A 24,070-nucleotide genomic window follows, 5' to 3' on the forward strand; every position below is an offset into this window, starting at 1 on the left:
AGTTTGTCTGAAAGGAGAAACTCTCGCTTCTACTGAGTCCAGCAGTAAGCCCAGGTACCCCTGTAGAGTTTGCATAGTGATCACCACATCCTCCCTTAATTCTGAGGCAGAAGCTGCTCTCCGAAGGAGGTCATCTAGGTAACCCACGATTGCAATCCCACATTGCCTTAAAGGGATTGTAAAGTGAATTTTTTTTTTTTTTAAATAACAAACATGTTATACTTACCTCCACTGTGCAGCTCGTTTTGCACAGAGTGGCCCCGAACCCGCTCTTCTGGGGTCCCTCGGCGGCTGTCTCGGCTTCCTCCTGCAGGTGCTTCTCACGTTCATGCGAGCTCCCTCTCATGGTGAGAAGCACCTGCGGGTGCGCTCCCGTGACACAGCCGACGGTTATAGCCGCTCGCTGTATCACACGGCCCCGCACCCCGGTGCTCCGCATCAGTGGATGTGATTGACAGCAGCGCGAGCCAATGGCTGCTTTCCATCCATCCACTCCAGCAAATCAGCGGCCAGGCTGAACGGTGGAAAGGACGTCGGGGGACGAGCGTGGGACTTTCGAGGGGTAAGGTAAGTAAAACGGGGGGGCTGGGGGCGCAGGCACTGTCAGATGTTTTTTCACCTTAATGCATAGAATGCATTAAGGTAAAAAAACATTTACATTTACAACCCCTTTAACAGCGCCAGAATTGGAGCTAACACTTTGGCAAAAGACTTGGGTGCTGACGCCAGGCCAAAAGGGAGAGCTACGGATTGGTAGTGCTCTTGCCCAACTGTATATTGAATAAATCTCTGATGCTTGAGGCATATGGGTATATGCAAGTACGCGTCCTGGATATCCAGAGACGCCAGGAAGTACCCCAGATAGAGTGCAGCGACCACGGAGCGAACCGATACCATCCTGAACCTTTGTATTTTCACAAAGCAGTTGAGGGCTTTTAGGTCCAGGATTGGACGTACCCCTTCCTTTTTGGGGACTACAAACAAATTGGAGTAGAATCCCTGAAACCTGCCCAGAAAACAGGCACCATCACCCTGCGTAGGAGCAGGTCCTTTACTGCCCCTAACAGGGCTTCCCGGCGAGCCGGAAGTAAAGTTATGCTGGAGGGAAAAAATCTGTTTGGCGGACAAGAAAGAAACTATCTTGTACCCTGTAATCAAAGTATACCTGCATTGTTTCGAAATGTTAATGTTTCACGTATATTTCCTTCTGTAGGACTTTGGAAATTCATAAACAATAAAAAAAAAAAAAAGAAAGAAAAAAAGAAACCATCTTGTAGCCAGATGAAACCAGTTCGCAGACACATTGGTCGGACAGCAGTGAGGTCCACCGAGCTGCAGACTACGGAAGGCGATCCCCCTCCCCCCCCCCCCACCCAAGTGGCAGGGGCAAACCTTCATGCGGTAGCCTTTTTGCTCGCAGATTTGTTTGGCTTGCAAAAGTAGGGACGCCTTTGTCTTTCAGCAGACGCCCTGTCGGCCTGGGAGTGCTTACCTGTCGACCCGGGCAGGCTAAAAGGCTGTTTCTGAGTGGAAAAAGAGGGCCCTTGATTACAGCGTGGCTCCTTACCCTTCCTGGACTGTGGGAGTAACGTGCCCTTCCCACCTGTAACATTCTTAATAACGTCATCCAGCGAAGCTCCAAATAGCCTCTCACCAAGGAAGGGCAAATCCGCCAGTGCTTTTTTTTTTTTTTTTTTAGATGCTTGGTCCGCATACCAGCATTTCAGCCAAATCAGGCACCGTAGCACCACTGCTGATACCAAAGCTCTAGAGAGCAGGGGGACTGTATCCAGGGCCGCATCACAGACATACTTAAGGCACTAACTAATCTGCCAATTCTACGCAGACCAGGGGAGACAGTTGCTTCTCCAATTCACGGTGCAATAAATTTGCCCACTCAGCAAGTGTCTGCGACATCAAGGCCGTGGCCAGTACAGGTCGTAATGCTGACCCCATTACCGTAAACATGGACCGGGCCACTGCCTCGGCTCTCCTGTCGGTAGGGTCCTTGAATGCAGGAGTTCCTTCTACCGGAATTGTGGTTATTTTATTTAACCTGGATACCGGGGGGTCAACGACCGGAGGAGCCATCCATTATTTAAGGAGGCTCTCCTCAAAGGGGTAACGCACCGCCAGAGGATGTTTTTTACTCCCCTTGCGCCCACATGCCGTCTCCACCCTGGCAACGAACATTTCCAGGACCGCCGACAAAGCGTCCATAGGTACTACATTGTTTGAAAGTGAGCCGGTTGCAATTACAGGGATGTCTGGGGAAGAAGCATCGGCTTCTGGTGCCATGCTGACCCACCTCCCCTGCTACACTTGGGGACTTAGGGCAAGTTACACAATCTCACCCTCCTAGCTGCTCACAGACTGAGGGGTCCAACCACAGGACTCGCAACCCTGACCAAGTGCTGCACTGTGCTTCCGCTGACCGCTGTGTTCTGTGTCCAGTCCCAGGTGCCCAGAGTGAAAAAAAAGCGCTGTTCTGAGGTAAAGCGACCAAGCACTGGAAGTAAAACCACACTGAGGCTACAAGAAAACGGCCTCCGGCCCTTTTTGTATAAAAGCGCAGGCCCTCTAGAAAATGGCTGACAGCCATGCTCTGCATAAAAACTACAGGGAAATGGCCATGGCCGCTGGAAGATGGCGGCAGCACATTCTGAGGTAGATTTTACACAGGCACCTCACACGCAGAGAAAAGGGGAAAAAAAGACAACAAACTGACCCAAACAGACAGAGCAGCCCCTGCCAAGGCTCAGAGCCCCCCCAGAGGACCCCCGGCCCAGGTACACACACACACACACCGCACCTCATGCCCATTCATGCAGCGGCCCCCGCAGGGGGAGGAGGGAAAAAAAGGGATAGGGAGAGCGGAAAGGGAGAGCGGAAAGGGAGAGCAAGAGACCCCCAATCGACCTCCCAGGGAATGCCCAGGTGCTCTATCCTGCTGAGGCAGGGAGAGCTGTACTTACCCGTCCGGTCAGAATAGTTGGACGCATTCCACCACAGACCCATCACCCGAGCCGTACGGGGGTGGCTGCTGGCCACGGCACACTGTGACACAGACAGCAGTAGCCCGGTCATACGTGTGCCCCAGAGAATATAGCTCACAGTCCGCCCCTGGAGAAAAAGGGGCATGTCTTGGCCGACCCAGCGTGTAGCTAGGGCCTGCTCACGCTCGATGGCATGGCTGGGGAGACTACAAGGATCTACATTATCCAGCCTGTCACCCAGCCGGCTGTTGATAGTAGATCACAGGATCAAAATCTTGTGGGCAAAAACACAAAAATCTAAAATTCCCAGGAACAATGGTCCCCTCAGGGAGCCAGGTCCTTCTTCACTAGGCAGAAAAAAACTGAGCTGCAGGAAACAGGCTGAGGGGTTATAGCCAGAGGGACCATCCCCTGGGCGGAAGGTATGCAGTCTTGCTGTTTTTACATGTGTTACATGTTCTGCCAAGTGTGTCCGTCAATGAACGAAAGAGAAATAGAATTTGGGGGTGGGGGGGGTGTAATCTTCAGGCCTCAAATTTTTTTTTAAATGTGTGTGAAAAAAAAAAAAACTGTCCTGGCAGCAAGAAAGTTAAATAAAGTTATAACCCTAACGCTCTACTTCTGCAAAAGTGTCCGAGGGTTAATAGTAGCACCTTATAACACAACCTGCCATCCTGGGACAAGGTAGTCCAATCCTTGGACAGCTCAATTTGTCTGGTACTGAAAATCAGGTAGTCTCTGACAAGCTGCCTCATGAATCCAGTTCAGGAGTCAGGGCAAGTCCTTCCTTCCCCTCTTTTCCAAGATTTTTTACAACAGATGTTAACCTGTTGGGCTGCGAAGGAGTACAGGGCATCCTGTTGGTGCAGGGGAGTTGAACATTCAGCCTTAAAGGGGTTGTAAAGGTAAATGTTTTTTCACCTTAATGCACTCTATGCATTAAGCTGAAAAAACATCTCACACTGCCGGCCCCCCACCCCCCCCCCCCCCCCCCCCGTTTTACTTACCTGGCCCATCAAAAGTCCCGCGCTCGCTCCCGCTGTCCTCTTTGCCGCTCAGCCTGGCTGGATTGGCTGGAGTGGATGGATTGAAAGCAGCGCAGCCATTGGCTTGCGCTGCTGTCAATCACATCCAATGACGCAGTGCGAGGGGGCGGGGCCATGTGATACAGCGAGCGGCTATAGCGGGAGGAAGCAGAGACAGCCGTCGAGGGACCCCAAAAGAGCAGGTTCGGGGCCACACTGTGCAAAACAAGCTGCACAGTGGGAGTATAACATGTTGGTTATTAAAAAAGAAAAAAAAAAAAAAAAATTACTTTACAATCCCTTTAACCACCATTTACATCCCAAGCATTGACAGATGGCAGGCAGTCTTTATTTAGAAGACAGGTAATGATTTCCTGTGTTCCTCACTGCACAAGGAAAGACAATTTCATTTTTGTACTCATTGTAAAAATTATTTAGGGACACATTTCACCCCTTTATGACCAGTCTCTTGGTACTGCTTGGCTAAACAGGGGCATGCTGGTAGTAGGAGGGATTACATTTTTTATTTTTATTTGCCAGTGTTCTATTCTCTTGTAGGCAGCAGTAAAACATGACGACATGTAACTTCTTGTGATTCTCAATGGACTCCAAGAAAAGGATTTATGAGGACAAAATTGTGCCTCTCTTTGTTTTACTGAAAAGGGAAGTATCGGTCAGCAAGAAATTTCTCAACATTCCTTGGAGGTGTTACTTTTTACTCCACTATTTGAAGAAACTATGTTTGAAATGGCCATATTCCTTGCCTTCATAGGCACTCTTTTACAAAACAGCGGTATATATGGAAGCCTCTAAGCAGAGCTACAAACTGCACAGTTTATAGTCGAGCACCTTTTCTTCTTTAAAAGCCTAAAAAAAAAAAAAATTGTTACATCCTACAAATCTGGGCCCATTAACGTTTCTTACTTTATAGACTTAAATAATTATTACAGCATTTCAATGCAGGCAGTGTAATAGTAAATATATTCTGAAGTGCTCAGATATCTTTTCTTTACAGATGTAAAAATATTTGGGAGTGATTTGTACTTTTGAAAGGTGCTTTCAAAGTCTTCATCCAAAGTCATTTCTTTTTGCAATTATATTTCTTCTAACTATTGTATTATTCATTTTACAGCTTAAGTATCAGACTGGGGTGAAAGCTTTTCAGATTTCCATTTTCACATTCTTTTTTTCTCAGTCACTGGCAGAACAAAGCGTAATAAAAGCTTCGTGGATAAAGCAGGAAAATCCACCAGGCCTTTCAAAGTGCGGCTCAGCGCCGCATGTGCTTTTGTTAAGCCTCAGTTTGCCATCAGAAGATGCAGTCAGCATTGAACAGGTTAATGTGACATTATACAATATTATGACTTTGTTTGGAAGGACAATGTGTCACACTTGGTTACTTTTATGTCTGATAAGAAATACCTCATTGCAGGGCATCACTTCATGATTTTTTTCTTAACAGGGAATTTATGCTGTACCTGTGAGTTAGGCTGATTACAAACTGATATTTTGTCTTTTTTTATATAACCTGTTACAGTGAGCATCCATGATACTCTTTCCCCCATGGTTTTTGGCAAATTGAGAGGACTTCAATGAAAATGCACCAAAATGTAAGTATGGGCATCTTTAGTGAGGGTCTGTGGCGAGGCGCTTATCAGAATCTGGAAACCTTTTTTTACTGTATACTGTGATGATGCCTGCGGCTGTTTTCTTTTCTTACATCAGATGACACAGAGCCATAGTCCTTACTATGTGGGATGTCCCATAGCAATGGCAACTGAAGGGAGGAAGACATAACAAAAAAGTAGGGCAAAAAGGAGGCCAGAGGACTCATACTGCAGCCTGCAGTATACTGTGTCCAAAGGCAATATCCTCATGACCTTTAATATCAATTTGATAAAATCTGATAAACGTATGAACCGAAGACAAAGTCGTGGCCTTACAGATCTGAGCCATAGAAGCCTGATGATGCATCACCCAAGAGGCACTAATCACCCTGGATGAGTGTGCTCTAACATGAGAAGGAAGAATTTTCTTCTTTAAAGTTGAAGCTTGAACAATCACTTGACCAATCTATTTGGAAAATAGTAGATTTTGATGCTGCCTGTCCACCTTTTGGACCCTCTGGCAGTACAAACAAAACATGTTTTGAGAACCTGAGCGGTTGCCTTTAAATAGACTCTGATCGCCCTTACTACATCAAGGGAATGTAGTGCCTTCTCTTCCCTAGATTGAGGCTCTGGAGAAGCAAGAATAATATCTTGGTTTAAATGAAAACCTGTTACAACTTTTGGTAGGAATTCAGGATGAGGACATAAAACCACCTCATCCTTAGGCATGGTCAAATATGGCTCTTTACAAGACAGAGCCGCTAGTTCCGATACTCTTCTAGCAGAAGAAATGGCAACCAGAAAGATGATTTTTGTCAAAAGAACCAAGGGAATTTCTCGTAAAGGCTCAAATGGCCGATTCAGCAAAGCAGTTAAGACCAAATTTAAATCCCAAGGATTTAGAGGTGCATTGATAGGGGGAATAATCCGTGTTACCCCCTGAATAAGCTACACACCAAGATTTGGAAGCAAGGGGCCATTGAAAAAACACTGACAAGGCTGGGATCTGGCCCTTGATAGAAGTCAAGGCAAGCTTCATTTCAGATCCCATTTGCAGGAATCAGGGATCCTGCCTATGACATACTTCCTGGGGTGCCAACCCCTGGATCCACACCAACAAACATATGCTTTGCAGACCCTATAGTAAATGATTCTGGAAGCCGGCTTCCTGGCATTAATCAAAGTAGACACTACAGAAGGAGATCATCCACGATCCTTTAGAAAGTGGAATTCAACAGTCAAACCTGTTAAACTTTTTGTCCGTAAGGTAGGATGAAATACCGGACCTTGTGCGAGAAGGTCTGGCTATAATAGCAGAGTCCTAAGGACTCCTACTGCCATCTTTATGATCTCGGTAAATCAAGATCTTCTGGGACCCACTGGGGCCTCCGGAATCACCTCCTTTCGTTCTTGCTTGATCCTGTGGAGAAGGCGCTGAAGTAGCAGAACTGGAGGAAATGCATAGATCAGTCAAAACTGATCCCATGGAAAGACTAATGCATTTGTTCCGCCTGCTAGCGGATCCCTTGTTCTTGACAAAGTTATCGACTTTGTTGTTGAATCTGGACGCGAATAGGTCCATGTCTGGAATACCACATCTCTGACATTTCGCTAGGAAGATGTCGAGGTGAAGAGACCATTCTGCTGGAATAATTGTTGGGGACTCAAGTAGTCCGCCTGCCAATTCTCTATTCCTGAAATGAAAATTGCCAATAGGCAAGGAATGTTGTGTTCTGCCCAAACTAGAACATACTTCACCTCTTTTTGGGCTGCACAACCTCTCGTGCCCCCCTGGTGATTGATGTAAGCCACCGCCGTGGCCTTGTTGGACTGAATCCTGACAGGACAGTCCGGTAGTCTGACCGTCCAAGATTCTAGGGCCAGACATACTGCCTGAATCTTCCAACGTGTTGATAGGCAAGGTCCTCTAACCCGGACCATCTCCCCTGGACAGAATCTTCTTCCAGGGCTGCTCTGTGGCCTAGAAGGCTGGCATCTGTTAATACTTTCCAGGATACAGGTAGAAAAGATTTTCCCTATTGCTGGATAACAACCACCAATTTAGGCTCTGACTTACATCGGGAACCAAGCGTATTGGAAAAAAAACCAAGGCCTGAATCTTTTTATTCCAGACCGACAGGATGGTGTTTTGTAGCAGTCTTGAGTGAAAATTGCGAGTAAGGGATGGCCTCGAAGGAGGCCACCATTTCCCCCAACAATCTCATGCACAGTCGAATGGAAGGATTTTTCTTTGTTTTGATAAGTTGAATTAGTCCTACAATGGAACCGACTTCCATAGGCTAAAGTGTGGAGAATTTCTTAGGAGGATAATATTGTTTATCCAGATGTTCCCATTCAGAATACATAAGCCTTTTTAGCCATTCATGAATAGGAAAAAACATCCCCAGATGGGGGAGGTTCTAATGAACCCCAAATTAGAGGTGGGTTCCTCAAGAGCCTGCACTACAGGCAGCAAAAAATGTTGAACTTGTGATGCTACTCCTATATTAGGATCCTCGGAAGAGGATAAATAAGTACATTCCAAATATTTGGGAAGATCTACCTGATCCCCTTCACCTCAATAAGAGGGTCCTGAGCACTGGATGAGGATCTGCTATGTTTAGACCCACTATGGAGAGATATCATAGCATCAATCTTCTTTTCAATTTACAAATGGTAGAAGAAAAAATATCGTGTGTGATATGTACAGAGACTGAAGTGTCTAGCGCAGCTGCAACAATAGTTCCCCCTGACGGCTCAATCTGACCAGCCGCATGCCTCTCAGAGGATGACATTCTTTTTGAAATGGATTTATTGGTTTGTGAAACCACTGACCCTTTTAGAACGTTTAGGAGTTTCTGGTCCCATTACCACACTTAGCCTGATGCATAAAGCAGAAGCACTACCAGCAAAAGAATGTACACTGCTAGTCTATAGTCCAGTGCTATTAGCTGCTATTAATCCTAGCCTGGTAAAGTACAATGTGTCAAAGGGAAATGCCTGTATCACCAACCTGAAACAAGCCATCCTTCTACTCTGTCCCTCCACAGCCAGCAGCAGCCACATACATACAGTGCTTTAACAGCTTCCTCCCCGTTTGGAATCAGGTTAGTATACACTATAGAGGGATGTGCTTTGTTCATTTTTCATGTCTGAAATTTACACCACTTTATGGTAAAAAAACCTTTTCAATATCTGTTCCCCACACCCCACTTACCAAGAGACTTCTCATGCTCCAACACTGTCCCGGCCAAACAACCCCAGCGAGGAACTCCAGTAGAGGAAGTAAGGGACCTCTCTGTGCAATACTATAGCACAGAGCTGGTAAGTAGAAGATATTTTATTTTAAATTAAAAGAAAATATCCTTTACAATCACTTAAATGAAAAAAACTTCCTAAAAATATTGCTTTCATTCTGCTGTGCCTGGTGATAAGCAAAACGTTGTGCATTCATCCGATCACTTACAACGGACAGGCAATATTCAACTTGTCAGATTTACACACATTCCTGGCTGCTGTAGCGTAGCCCCAACAAATCAATTAGAGCTGCACGATTCTGGCCAAAATGAGAATCACAATTTTTTTGCTTAGAATAAAAAGATCACGATTCTCATGGCGTAAAATCTTTCACATTATACAAAAAAAAATAAAAAATTGTGCTTACTTTACTAGTTATTTTTTTTAATTCATTAAAGTGCAATTTTTCCCCCAAAAAAATTGCATTTGAATGACTTCTGCGCAAATACAGTGTGACAAAATATTGCAACAACCACCATTTTATTCTCTAGGGTCTATTAGGAAAAATATATATATATATTGTTTGGGGGGTTATAAGTAATTTTCTAGCAAAAAAAAAAAAAAAGGATTTCAACATGAAACCAACAAATGCCAGAAAAAGTTTGTGTTTAAGTGGTTAAACTTCCCTCATTTTCACACAAATGTGTATTCCTTTGATCTAAAGGACAACTTGTTACAACGTTTATACTTAAGTTTCACTGCTAAAGAATGTTGTGATTCTTGTCAGACTGCCCATTTTTTTCCTCCTTTCTTTTGATGGCTGTCACTTTAGCAGAGTAGAGAGAATTCTCTGCATAGAAAGGAATGTGAAATACTTTATTCAAGATCGCAGCAGGGGGGGGGGGAATTGTGATTCTTGACGATTAATTGCGCAGCTCTAAAATCAATGTGAACAAGTTCTAAAGGATTAGGTTAGGCAAAACAAAAAAATATTTTTTTTTATGGATTAACATTCAGAAACTTGATCAAATGTTCAATTTAATTCCCATTTCTTAACCTTACAGTCACTTATCCTATTACCCCGACATCATTGATATACTTTGATCTCAATGTTTGTTTACATGGAACAGCTTTGTTGTGTTTAAATGTGGCATTTTCATTCCAGGTTTCCCAGGACTCCATGATGTCACTGGCTTGGAAAAAATAACTTTTTTTAATATAGCAACTTACCTTTTCAGAAAGCTTTTCAAGTTCAGCTTCAAGCTTTTGCTTTTCAGTGAGGACTTCTTGTTTTTCAGAATCTATGGCTTGCTTCTCCCCCTGAAGTTCCGTTAATTTTTGTTCATATTCACTTTCCTTTGCTTTCATTTCCACTTGGAGTTCATGTCTTGAAGTAAGCTCTAAATCCAGCTAAAGAAAAAAAAAAAAAGTCAACCATAGATCATAAGGAACAAAAAAATATACTTTGGGAATTATAAAATGGCAGAATCTCACTGGAAGTGTTGGGGGGCTTATGCAAGCGTTTTGTCAATGCAGAAAAATTCTAAATACCTCTGGGTATGGGGAACATGTGACTCACCTTTAACAGCACTGATGCTTGGCGATTGGCACAGCATAGTCATATTGGCTGGTTTAGGCTCTAGCAGGGATCGACTCAGAGCTTACACAGAGCTTCTCAATTTCAGGCATTGTACAGTGTGGCAGGGGAGTGAAGGAATGTATGTATAATAGGCTGTATATGTATTTTGCTGCATGTCTCTTTTGCAATAAGTAGCCTGTCTGCTCACATTTTTTGACAGCTGAACTTAAAGTGGTTGTAAAGGCAGACGTTTTTTTTATCTTAATGTATTAAACTAAACAGCCTTCTGTGTGCAGCAGCACCCCTCACTTACCTGAGGTCCCTCTCTGTCCAGCGATGTCCACAAGTGTCTTAGTCATCTGAGATTCTCCCTTCTGATTGGCTGAGACACAACAGCTGCGCCATTGGCTGCCGCTGCTGTCAGAGTGAGCTAGCCAATCAGGGGAGAGAGGGGGCAGGGCCAGGTTAGGGCTCAGTGTCTGAATGGACACAGGGAGCTGTGACTCGGATCAGGTGCCCCCATAGCAAACTGCTTGCTTTGGGGGCACTGAACAGAAGGGAGGGGGCCAGGGGCACAGAAGAGATACTCGAGAGGAGGAGGAGGAGGAGGATCTGGGCTGCTACGTCCAAATCCACTGCAACAGAGCAGGTAAATATAAACATGTTTATTTTTATAGGAAAAAAACTAATAAAAACAAGACTTTACAAGCTGTTTAAGTTCTGCTTTAAAGACCCCACTCACGCCTCTACTATATTTTAAAGTTTTGGATAAAGATATCAAAGGTTAAAACCTCTGCCAGGTTCTACAGCATTCTATGTCCCTGCTGGGGAGATTTCCCCTTTCCTGCCAAGAAATAATGGAAAATTTCTTCAAATTACGAATGCAGCAAACCCAGGTTAAATATGACATGCAGTATGGACCTGAAATACATATAGTCACATGTATAGTTCCTTTCCTGAGAGATAGCTCTAAACTCTACATCACCATTCAGAGCCTGGAAAAGCTGTTACGAATGCTGGTAATTTATTGCTATAACTGTAAATGCTCAGCAAGTATGCTCCTAGTCAATATATAAAACATCAAGAACAAAAACGTATTATATCACAGCTTACCAGTTTTAAGATATGATTACAGTAATAGTTTTCTTTCTTTTAGGCTAAAGCCGGCCATAGAGGGTTCAAATCTCAGCCAGTTCAGCAGGGACTGATTGAGAATCCAACCATGTATTGGTGGGCTGATTGTGCCCAAGTTGATCGATCATCTTGGGTACAAACCGCCTGTTGGATTTTCAAGCAATTATTGCTAGCGGCTATACCCACTAGAAATAATCACTTTGTGCTCTCATGGCTGGGACAGCTCCCTCTGAAGGGATAACAAAATAGCTCCACGGCAGATAACCACCCCCCCATCAACTCTGACTATGTGGAGATTGAGCAATTTCCTTTCTAGCAAACCATGGTTGCAGGAAAGAAAAAACGCACCGTCTATGGCCAGCTTAAGTACATTTTCTGCCTATACAGAAAAGACCTGTTGACCTTGGCAGAAACCTTGTGCCTCTGTAGCGTCCTGTTACTGAACTGAAATATCAAACAATCTTATTAGCTTTATCAGCTATCTTTTGTAAAACAATTCTATGTAATGGAGATGAAAAGAAAGTTGGTGTATGGAGTCCAAATCAGCAGCTTAGGGTGAGAAAGATACAGTAGACTGAGTGTTGTCACCCTAGGACAGGAAGCGTGTTAATGGCAGAATCATCTAGTGGGAGTAAAGGGGGAAAAGGCCATATAAAAAGAAGCAATGCAGCTACCACATCTAATTACTAGATAGCTGTAATATATTTTTGTTCTTGGGTTTGGATATATCTTAGGTTAGCTCATATTTTTTTTTATCTGCCAACATCAATTCATTTGCATGCATTTTAACTGTTCTGAGGCCCCAAAGACAATGGGAAACCATTTGAAAAGTTAGAGGTTGTGCTCTTCGGCCTCTGTACAAATCTGAAATGGATACAGTTAAAAACATAACTGTAGTGAACAGAAATTCAAAGCCATCAACTTTAGCAAAAAATAAAAATATTGTAAATGCAGTTACATTAATCCGGTGATTACTGTGCATTTACTACTTTTGTGCAACGGAGTCTGCAGATCATTGCACTTGTGGCAGCGCAACCCCAGGTGTAAAGTACAGGCCCTTGCAAACTGTCACCCCATCCTCAGGTCTGTACAGATCAAAGACAAAAATCCTGTTAAATATATGACTAGACCACTACTTGCTTGCTATAAAGTTAAGTGAATAACAAAGTTTTAGTTTCTGTGACAATTTCCAGTACTGAACGGCAGAAATAAGAAATTGGGGGAGGGTTATAAAATTCTCAAACATCACAATTCTTATTTTAAGAAAGCCTTTCTAGAAAAAAACTGAATGTACCTAATCCTTGTTTATCGTTCTCTGGTCACACGTATGATGAAGTACAGCAAACTCTGTCCCATCACAATCTGTGTGCTCTAAGTCACCGTCTTATGTGACTCGCATAATAACTTTACTATGTAGTTTTCCAAACACTTTAATGCAGGGATGCACATTGGTGAAAAAGCAATTTACAGCATACACTAAGCTGTTTGCAAACAGAAAGAAATAATTTGTCCTGAAGTCGCAGGACACAAGAAACACCCAAGAGCTTTTCTGACGTACAGCTGGCTCCTCTAATTACATCCCAGTCACAACTTCAATTATCCCCTATCAGCCTGGGGCCTGGAGGTCATTCTATCAGCCCCATCATGCTTGGGAATGAAATTTCCAGGGTGAGGCCACCCGACAGCTCGGCCAGAGCACTATCTCTTCTCACGCTGACAGCTAAATTATTTTTTTAAATTGAAAAAGTAAACATGTGGGCTTCGCTCGGCTGATAAGGGTCAAAAATGCTGAGCTGCCAGACTAATAAACACCGGGCGCTTGTGATCCTCGCCAAGTGTACGGAACAAAAATAAATAAATAATGGTATTTCTGGAAAAATGTAATAAATAAAACAGAGGTGGCAAGTTGAAGTGTCTTATGAGGAACTAGGCAAGCTCTGCCAAATAGGGGATGCCAAGCAAAATACGCACTCTACAGACTGTTCTTCTAGAAGAGAGTCCCTGTTACCAACATGTATGGCAACTGTACCGTAAAATGCATGCTTAAATGTGCATTGTCACAAGGCATGACAATGCACCTGCTCTATTTATGGAGCAATGCAGTGCAATTAACACCGCATTATACAATAAAGTCCAATGCATAACACCTCAAGGCCATTGTAAAAAAAAAAAAAAAAAAAAAAAAAAAAAATAACCTTTTCCCTCTCTTGTGGTGGATTGATAGCGCTTTGCTAAAGGGAATCTGATGTAAGAGGGGCTCTGATAGGGATCCTGATTTGGAATGGCTCTGGCGGGGACACTGATGTAAGTGGAGGCTATAATGGGGACGCTGATGTCAATGAGGGGGGTTCTCATATAAGAGGGGACTTTGCATTGGTTTACACATGTTCTCTTTTCTTAATCATATCACATCATTTTCAAAAAAGACCCATGTAAAAAATGTATTCATTTATATTTCATTAGCCATCAATTTAATAGAAGGCTTTTTTGGCCCATATTTGTAAAATATATACTGCGGCCTTAGTACTAAAAAAAAGTTTTGAATTTTTCATCATATTTATCGGTAAAATTATTTTCTTCGAATACATCATGGGACACAGAGTTAGGCTAATATTTATTACCTACTGGGTTATACGCCATCTCTAGGTGAACGGATACTGGTAGACAAAGTCTTAGACAGGAAGTGATTCCCAATATACCCCTTTCATACAGGAAGTATAGCAGTTTTGTAGCAAGCACTGAATCCTCAAATAAAAAAAAATAAAAGAAGAGGGGAGGGATCTCTCTGTCCCATGATGTATTTAAAGAAAAGGATTTTACAGGTAAGTAAGCTGAAAAAAATCCTATTTTCTTTTTCATACATCATGGGACACAGGCTAATATTCATTACCTACTGGGATGTCCCAGAACAATAGCCTTGAGGGGAGGGACACCCCCTGCCAAACAATAGCCACCAGACCATATACGGCAGCCTGCAGTTCACTGTGGACGAAAGCAGAATCCTCTTCCTCTTACCATCTACTTGATAACATTTTGTGAATGTATGCACTGAAGACCAGGTAGCAGCCTTACAAATCTGAGCCACAGATACCGGATGGTGAAAAGCCCAGGAGGTTCCTACACCCCTGCTAGAATGAGCTCTCACCCTAAAGGGAGGAGCGTTACGTTTCAGACCGTAGGCCTGAATGACCAATTGACAGACCCAATTGGCAATGGAAGACTTGGAAGCTGCCTGCGCCTTCCTGGGTCTTTTTGGTAAAACAAAATAGGAGTCTGATCCTCGGATCTCCACAAATCAAGACAAATAAACCTTGACTGCCCGAACAACTTCTAAAGAATGCAGTCGTCTCTCTTCCGACGAACAAAGCGGAGAGAAAAAAGGCAAAATGTCCTGATTTAAATGAAAGTGTGTCTGACACAACTTTTGGCAAAAGGGATGGAACAGTAGAACCAAATAAACAAAAATAAAAAACGATAATAAACACACCCTAGAGTAAAACGACATAATTTTATTAGCTATAAATAAGCAAAGTACAAAAAGGCAACCTTGATATCCCCTAATCCCCTACAAATAGACGAAGGGAAGTGCCATAAAATTGGGAATAGCTTCCAAGTGGTCTATATTATCCCCAAAAAACATTAAAACAGATGATCGATCTTTCATAATTTTTGAATATTTTTTCTAGGTTGCAACAACTGTATCATTCCGAATGGAAAAGTGTGAATATTTCTGTATTACAGAATCACACTGACCTATTCAGAAAATTTTCACAGTTCAGTTCTCGCCCTTAGGTGGCTTGTGTTAACAGGTGCTTTTTGGGAGTGCTCTTTATTGAGGGAGGGAGGAAGGGAGGGATCCACGGACTGCATGTCTTTATCTTTATTGTGAGAAAGATTGATTATATAGTTTTAACGGTTTTTGGGAAGGATATAGACCACTTGGAAGTTATCCCCAATTTTATGGGAATTCCCTTTGGTCTATTTGTAGGGGATTAGGGTTTATCAAGGTTGCCTTTTTGTACTTTATTTGGTTCTACTATTATTACTGATTACACCCCCCCGGAATATATTCGTTGAGTGCTACTTGTTCAATAAAGGCGGGATTCCCATATGTTCTCAATTTTTTTGTAAAAGGATGAAACAGACCGTAACAACTCTGTCGTGGTGAAGGATCAAATATGATTCCCTGCATGAAAGTGCCGCCAACTCCAACACTCTTCTAGCCGAGGTGATGGCCATCAGGAAGGCTAGCTTGCATGACAAAGTCTAATCAAATTTCCTTGATGGGCTCAAATGGTTGTTTCTGTAATACAGACAGCACCAAGTTCAAGTCCCACGCACACATAGGCGATTTAATTGGGGGGAAGCAAACGAGTTCCCCCCTGCATAAAGGTTCAGACCAGCGAATGGGAGGCTAAAGGCCTTTGGAAGAATACTGACAGGGCCGAAATCTGACCTCTGATCGTACTTCAAGGCCAATCTGATTTCCACAGTTGACTGTAGAAAAGAGAATTCTCCCAATCACGTATTTCCAAGCATTGCCATTTTCTGGCTTCACACTAAGCGTTCTAAGTCTTCCAAGACCTTATGATAGATCTTCCTAGAGACAGCTTTTCTAGCATTCACTAGGGTAGACACCACTGGACCCGAAATGCCAAGGTCCTTCAACACCCTGGCTTCAGCAGCCATGCCGTCAAATTTAGAGACTGAAAAAAGGGGTGGAATATAGGATCTTGAGACAATAGGTTGGGGGGTGACATTAAAGCGTCCATGACCTGTCTATTGTCAGTCCCACAATCTTCAGGAACCAGGGCCTTCTGGGCCAGGCTGGTGCCACCAGAATGACTAGAATGCCCTCTCTCCAAATTCTGCGCAAAAAATGTGTAAGGAGAAGGATCAGCGGGAAAGCATAAACCAGGGAGTACTGGCTCCATGGAACTACCAGAGCATCTGCTCTGATTGCCATAGGATCCGTTGTTCAGACACAAACTGCTGTAACTTGTTGTTGAACCTGGGTGGCAATAGGTTCACCTCTGGCCACCCCCAACACTGGCAAATTTCCTGGAACACCCTCTGGGTGTAGGGACCATTCCCCCAGGCAGATCTGCTGGTGGCTGAGAATCTGCCTTCCAGGACTGTAGGGCCATACGTACTGCTCATAACTCCAGGAAATTGATGGACAGGATCTGTTCTGTCCTTGACCATTTCCCCTGAGCTGTGAACCCCCTCTAGGGTCGCTCCCCAGCCAGAGAGGCTGGCATCTGTGGTCAATATTCTCTAAGTTACTGGGAGGAAGGATCTTCCCTTTCGCAGGTTCTGATCCTGCAACCACCAGTTTAGGCTTAAGCGTGCCCGAGGAGATAAGAACACTAGATAAGCCAGGGCTTGTCCTATTCTGTTCCAAGTCAAGAAGATGTCTTCTTGCATAGGTCTGAGATGGAACTGGGCATAGGGCACTGCCTCGGAGGAGGACATAACCCTCCCTAGAAGACTCACACAGAGCCAAATGGAGGGTTGTCTGGTGCCCCTTACCTGACGCACCTGATCCTTCAGGGCACAGATCCTTACGGGTGGCAAAAATACTCTTGCTTTGACAGTTTCTAGGAACATACCTAAATAGTTCAGACTCTGAGCTGGTCTCAAGGCTGACTTTTTGGTATTTATGAACCAGCCTAAGCTTTACAAATACTGCACTGTGCAGGTTATGCCCCAATCTAGAGCTTGTAGTGAGTGATCTCGGAGCAGGAGGTCATCCAGATACAAGAGCACCAAGATCCCTTGAGCTCTTAAGAGACCCAGTACTGGTGCTAGGACCTTTGAGAACACCCAGGGAGCTGTGACAAACCCAAAGGGTAGAGCCACAAATGCAGGAACCTCTGATGAGGCTGAAAGATAGGTACGTGTAAATACGTGTCCTTTATATTGATGGAGGCTAGAAAGTCTCCCATCTGGAGTGAGACTACTACTGAGTGGACAGACTCCATCCAAAAGGGGATCTTGGATACAAAAAGGGCCTTGTGTCCCTGTTTGGCTTTTGAACCATAAACAGGTTCGAATAAACCCCATGCCCCTTTCGGATACAGGAACCTGTACAATCACTCCTTGAAGCAACAAGTTTCAATCGTCCTGAACCACTGTTCTCCAAATGTTTGCAAAGTGCAGCAGCCTTCCCCCCACCTGATAGAGTGGAGGTGTCCCCTCAAAAGGAGGCTTGGTGCTGGGTTTAGAAGAGTTTTGGACCCAGGGCTTTTGCTGGCCCTGGCCTTGTGGCTTGCCCCTATCTCTAGCGCCCTGTTGGCAGCGAAACTGCCTTGACGCTGAGACACCTGAGGAAGCAGTCCCCGAGGTTTTAAATGCGGGACGCCTGGTGCTTTTCTTCCATGGAAGTAGGGAAGTCTTCCCTCCAGAAATCTTTTGGATATATTTGTTCAAATTATGACCAAATAAACGTTACCCATGAAAGAGGAAACCTGGCAATAACTTTTTACAAGGAAGCTCCGCTGACCAGTTCTTAAGCCACAAAAGTCTGCACGTATGTACAGACATGAGAGCCAAATGAGAAACCTGCTGTATTGAATCCTTTAAGGCGTCAACAGCAAAACACAGCGCTTGAGGAATATCCATTTCTATTTTCAGCCAGATCATCCTCCTAATTAGGCGTCAGGCCGTCTGACCTGATCCTTTACGGACTGGCAGACACCAATTGCTGCAACAGCTGGCTGAATAGCTAAACTGGCAAAAGAAAAGGAACCCTTTAATAAGGACTACAATTGCTTGTAAATAGGGCCTTTCAAGTTCTGTGCGTTATCTACCGGACAAGTTAAAGTTCTTGTTTAGGGAAGAGACTGCTGCATCTATGGCTGGCATGCTCCATTTCTTAAACTTTTCATCTATGGGATATAAAAGGGAATACCTCTTAGGAGGACCAAAATTCCTGTCAGGATGTTCCCAATCAGCATAAACAGCCTGTTCCAACAGAGGGTGCAATCATGGATCATGGATACATCACACGGGCGCTCTAATATCTCATTTAAAAGCCTTTCGCATGTCAAAAAGAGACTAATGGAGCAACAGTTGATAGATGTTTGGCGTATTCTCCACCCAAAAGAAAAAGACTTCTCCCACTATTCACAGACACACCAGTCCTACTCCCGAATAGACAACATATTCCTAGACCACCACCACCTCCCCTTATTACAATCTGCAACCATAGGAACTGTGACGCTGTCGGATCACGCCCCTGTGTCGATGTGTATGACCATGCCCACTTTAGCCCATCGCTCCAGCAATTGGAAACTGAACGACTCTCTCCTAACTCACCAAGTAGATGTTGCTCTGCTAGCCTCCCATATCTAGCAATATTTTACGGATAACAAACCTTCTCAGACTTCTCCAGCTATTGTATGGGAAGCTCACAAGGCTACCATGAGAGGCCGATTCATTGAGCTAGGAGCAAGGAAAAAAAAAAGGAGCATGGTCAACAACTTGACCAGGTCTTACACCAGATAGAAGATCTAGATAGACAACAAACTAACCCTGCACTCTTCCTACTTAGAGACACTCATGCTGAAAAGAGAAGAACTAAAAACTCTTCTCAACATTGATACCTCCAACAAATTTCAACGCTACTCGCAAAAACTCTATGAATGGGGGAACAAACCTAGCAGGCAGTTAGCAAAATCCCTTAAAGAAAAGCAGACTAAATCGTTTATTCCCAAGATTAAGCTTTCCAATGGCAATTTAGTTCACGCAACCCCCCATATCGCTAAAGCCTTCAGGGAGTATTATGCAGACCTGTATAATGTGCAATGCGACACTCCGTCCCCAACAATAAAGGAGAGATGTAGCCTCATGCGCGCATACCTAAAGGATGCCAAACTGCCCAAACTTTCAGATTTGCCTCTTACGGAGCTCGAGTCTGAACTTTTAGTTGAGGAATTTCAGACGGCTCTAAAGCACACACCAACGGGCAAAGCACCCGGACCGGACGGCTACACTATCCTCTACTACAAAACGTTTAGCGACGCTCTTCTGCCCCATCTAACGGCCTAGGCCAACTCAGTTTCACAGACTTCGGGACTGCGCCCAGAATCCCTCACAGCCCACATTTCAGTAATCCCTAAAGCGGGCAAAGACCCCACTCAGTGCGGCAGCTACAGACCAATCTCCCTTTTAAACGTGGACATTAAACTATACGCTAAGGTAATGGCTAACAGACTACTTCCCCTTATCCCCGGCTGGATCTCTACAGACCAGACGGGTTTTATGCCACACAGAGAAGCCAAGGACAATTCTCTCTGGGCGATATCTCTCATACAGTATGCACAAAGGTCTTCGCAGTCCACCCTACTTGTGTCCACAGATGCTGAAAAAGCGTTTGACAGGGTGGACTGGGAATACCTAAAACTGACCCTCAGCGACTTCGGACTCGGCCCCAGAATGTACCACCGCATTATCTCCCTTTACTCCACTCCCACGGCACAAATTCACATAAATGGCACCCTGAGTGACTCATTTCAACTATATAACGGGACCCGACAGGGCTGCCCTCTGTCCCCCCTCCTGTTCGCTCTCACCCTGGAACCCTTCTTGGCGACCATACGACGCAACATAAACATACATGGCATTCGAGTAGGTAACAAAACACATAAATATGCGGCTTACGCAGATGATATCCTATTCTTTGTCCAACAGCCCCGGGTATCACTCCCTAACTTAATGTCGGCGTTCTCCACTTTCCAGACACTGTTCAACTTTAAAATTAATCTCTCTAAATCTGAAATCCTGAATATCAATCTGCCCGCGAGAGAAGTGGACAGATTAAAACCCCTCTTCCCCTTTAGATGGGTCCAACACACCATGAAGTACTTAGGGATACACCTCGAGCCCAACATCCAATCGCTCTTTAAGCATAACTATATCCCATTATTGAACATTCGCACAGACCTACGAACGTGGAGCACGCTACCACACTCCTGGTTGGGTAAAGTGAATATAGTTAAAATGAACATTCTCCCCAGAGTTCTCTTTTTCTTTCAAAAGATCCCACTGGGTGTAAAGACAGGAAAAATCGCGCTACCACCTATATTAAAAAATTACAAAAATTGTGCACACATAAAAAACTGCTGCAGTTCTACTATATACCAAAAATTATATATAAATACTCGAAGAAAATGTCCCAAAGGAAAAACCGCGCTGTCCTAAGTATAAACCTAGGTTATGTGTTTCCCCTACAGGGAATTTAAACAACTACAAACATTTATGTGGGAATGTCATAAATATATTATTACCATAACCCTAAAAAATAAAAAGGTTTGATTAAATGTGATGTGAAACTTATAATATATATCCCCAACAGAATACTATCATCTATACTTTCAAAAAAGTGCAAGACAATAACAATGACATATCTATATGCACAATGCACACACAATGCATATAAAAACACAGCACCCTCTGCACACCTCTATCTCAACAGGTGCAAAGAAATGACACATTCATGTATATCATAACAAAACGTGAAATGGCGTGCAAAAAAAAAGGAAGAAAGAAAAATTCAATAATAAAGTGTCCAAATTATTGTTGAGAACAAAGTCCAATGTGAACTAAAAAACACCACGTGTCAGATGAATATTGAACTCTCAGTTTCCTGTTCAGCCACTCAATATGAGTTATAGTGCACCACCACCGGAAGTGAGGATTGGCTCCTTACCAGAAGTTCTTAGATAATACGCTCTGAGAAGTCAAACCAGGCCGTGTGTATCCCTTAAACGTCCATAGGCTCCGCCCATAAGTTAAAGCATAATACAATCAGGCTCCTGTCTTGTCCATGCATCTGCTCTGGCTCAGCTCTTGACCCCATGGGTCAAGAGCTGAGCCAGAGCAGATGCATGGACAAGACAGGAGCCTGATTGTATTATGCTTTAACTTATGGGCGGAACCTATGGACGTTTAAGGGATACACACGGCCTGGTTTGACTTCTCAGAGCGTATTATCTAAGAACTTCTGGTAAGGAGCCAATCCTCACTTCCGGTGGTGGTGCACTATAACTCATATTGAGTGGCTGAACAGGAAACAGAGTTCAATATTCATCTGACACGTGGTGTTTTTTAGTTCACATTGGACTTTGTTCTCAACAATAATTTGGACACTTTATTATTGAATTTTTCTTTCTTCCTTTTTTTTTTTGCACGCCATTTCACGTTTTGTTATGATATACATGAATGTGTCATTTCTTTGCACCTGTTGAGATAGAGGTGCAGAGGGTGATGTGTTTTATATGCATTGTGTGTGCATTGTGCATATAGATATGTCATTGTTATTGTCTTGCACTTTTTTGAAAGTATAGATGATAGTATTCTGTTGGGGATATATATTATAAGTTTCACATCACATTTAATCAAACCTTTTTATTTTTTAGGGTTGTGGTAATAATATATTTATGACATTCCCACATAAATGTTTGTAGTTGTTTAAATTCCCTGTAGGGGAAACACATAACCTAGGTTTATACTTAGGACAGCGCGGTTTTTCCTTTGGGACATTTTATCCCACTGGGTGTACCTATAGGGTTTTTCTCCTTACTACAGGCCATGGTCTCTCGCTTCATTTGGCGGAACAGCCATCCCAGAGTAGCTAGAGATGTACTTTATCGCTCCAAGACCTCTGGGGGACTGGCCCTGCCAAATTTTAAGACTTAATATCATGCTGTCATTTTGTCTAGCATCTCTGACTGGAAATATGCAGCCACCTCCAAACTTTGGGTGAGCCTTGAACATGCCCTCAGCAAAACAGATCTCGCAGTTACACCTTGGCTGCCGCGCCCTCACAGGCGCCTCGCCCCGACCAGCTCCTCAGTGACTGCCTCCACACTAGACATATGGGACGCCTTGCATAAGAAATTCTCTTGGACTTATGCTTCCCCTCTGTTACCACTTCTCGACCACAACTACTTTCTACCTGGTCTGCTAGACCACGGATTTAAGACATGGTCACCAGGAAGACCCCTGCTTCTGCATCATGTACTCCGAGCTAATACTCCTAAGCCTTTGACAGAAATTGTGCGACACAAGCCGCTAACGTTTCTAGACCAATGGAGATACACTCAACTGCAGGGTTTTCCCAGAACACTTCCAAAAAAAACGCTAAGGGGGATACAGGACCTAAACTGTATCGAGGAGATACTACACCCGCAGGACCCACCAGAACACAGTGTCTTGTTGTTCTATAAAGCGCTCATCAAACTCAAAGGGGACACTCACCCCCACTTTCTCGTCAGGTGGGAGTCAGACCTGGAATCCTGTCTCCCACAGAGTCAAAAAGATAAAGTCTTGCGGTTGGCACATACCTCCTCAATCACATCAAAGATGGCTGAGGTCAATTACAAATTGCTAACCAGATGGCATTACACACCAGCAAAACTTCATCAGATGTTCCCCGCCAATTCCCCGTTGTGTTGGAGGAATTGTGGGAGCAAAGCAACACACGCTCACGTATGGTGGTCGTGCCCATACATCCGCCCCTTCTGGTCTAGCATTATCCGACTGATCCACCAAATATCCAACGTCTCTCACCCTTCAGACCCATGGACCATTCTTTTTCATGCCACCTCGGAACCAGTTGGAAGGTATAAACGATCCATAGTTCCCCACTTACTTAACGCGGCTAAAGCACTCATACCAACCCTTTGGGGCCAGCCGCAAACTCCAACCATGAAAAAGTGGCTTCAAAAAATCTGAGGTCTACCTCATGGAAGAAATCACCCACCGCATCAAGGACACTTGACATACTCTAACTTGGTCCTCGTGGGTGGAGTTCAAGCACACCGCAACTTACAAGGAGATAATTACACAATCCCACTGAGACTCGTCTATATTTAAGACATTTTAGTTGATTATGCTATTATTACCTGCCGTCATTATCTTTTAATCTACACCCTGAGGTAACACCTCACATGAGAATGTGTTGTTCGTTGTCATATTTTCGATCTCGACTGTGCTCCATGCATGCCAGCCCCCCTCCCTACCTCCCCTCTCTCCCCCTCCCCTGCCCCTCTATCTCTTTTCCTTCCACTTCTTTCTGTCCTTCATTTTCCACTGGGAACCAAGCTCACTTTTCCCCACTTGACCGAAAACGTAAGGGTTTTCGTCTGGGCTATCAATAGCATTGCTGAGAACAATTCATCCTAACACAGTGATAAAAGGAGTATGGTTTGATAATGCTCTTTTGGGACTATGAATGTCTCATCCAGTCATTAATGCCCTAGACTACTTACAGAATCTTTATTGTCAGGTCATGTTTAGGTTTATGTTTTTTATGTCATGTGTATTCCCTGCCTTTGTTTTTCTTTCAATAAACATTAAACAGAAAAAAAAAAACAGAGAGGGTGCAAGGGGAAAGCCTGTGCGCCCTGAAGAGGCCTCAGGGACCCCAGAAGACCAGGGGGGGGGGGGGGTCAGTAACCTCTGCGAGGCAACTTAACTGCAGAA

The 24,070-nt window shown here is 44.0% G+C and overlaps 1 protein-coding gene across 1 annotated transcript in view; it reads right to left on the reverse strand.

The window, feature by feature from the left end:
* Window positions 1-24,070, reverse strand: part of LOC143962194 (protein diaphanous homolog 1-like) — a 311,409-nt gene that overhangs the window by 41,184 nt on the left and 246,155 nt on the right. The window contains exon 15 of the mRNA XM_077471524.1: window positions 10,099-10,278. Within this exon, the coding sequence (XP_077327650.1) occupies window positions 10,099-10,278 (180 nt within the window). The remainder of the gene's footprint in view (window positions 1-10,098; window positions 10,279-24,070) is intronic.

This window comes from Lithobates pipiens, unplaced genomic scaffold, assembly GCF_037356315.1.
Source record: "Lithobates pipiens isolate NorthernLeopardFrog02 unplaced genomic scaffold, aLitPip1_a1.2 Scaffold_8, whole genome shotgun sequence".
Taxonomy (NCBI): Eukaryota; Metazoa; Chordata; class Amphibia; order Anura; family Ranidae; genus Lithobates; species Lithobates pipiens.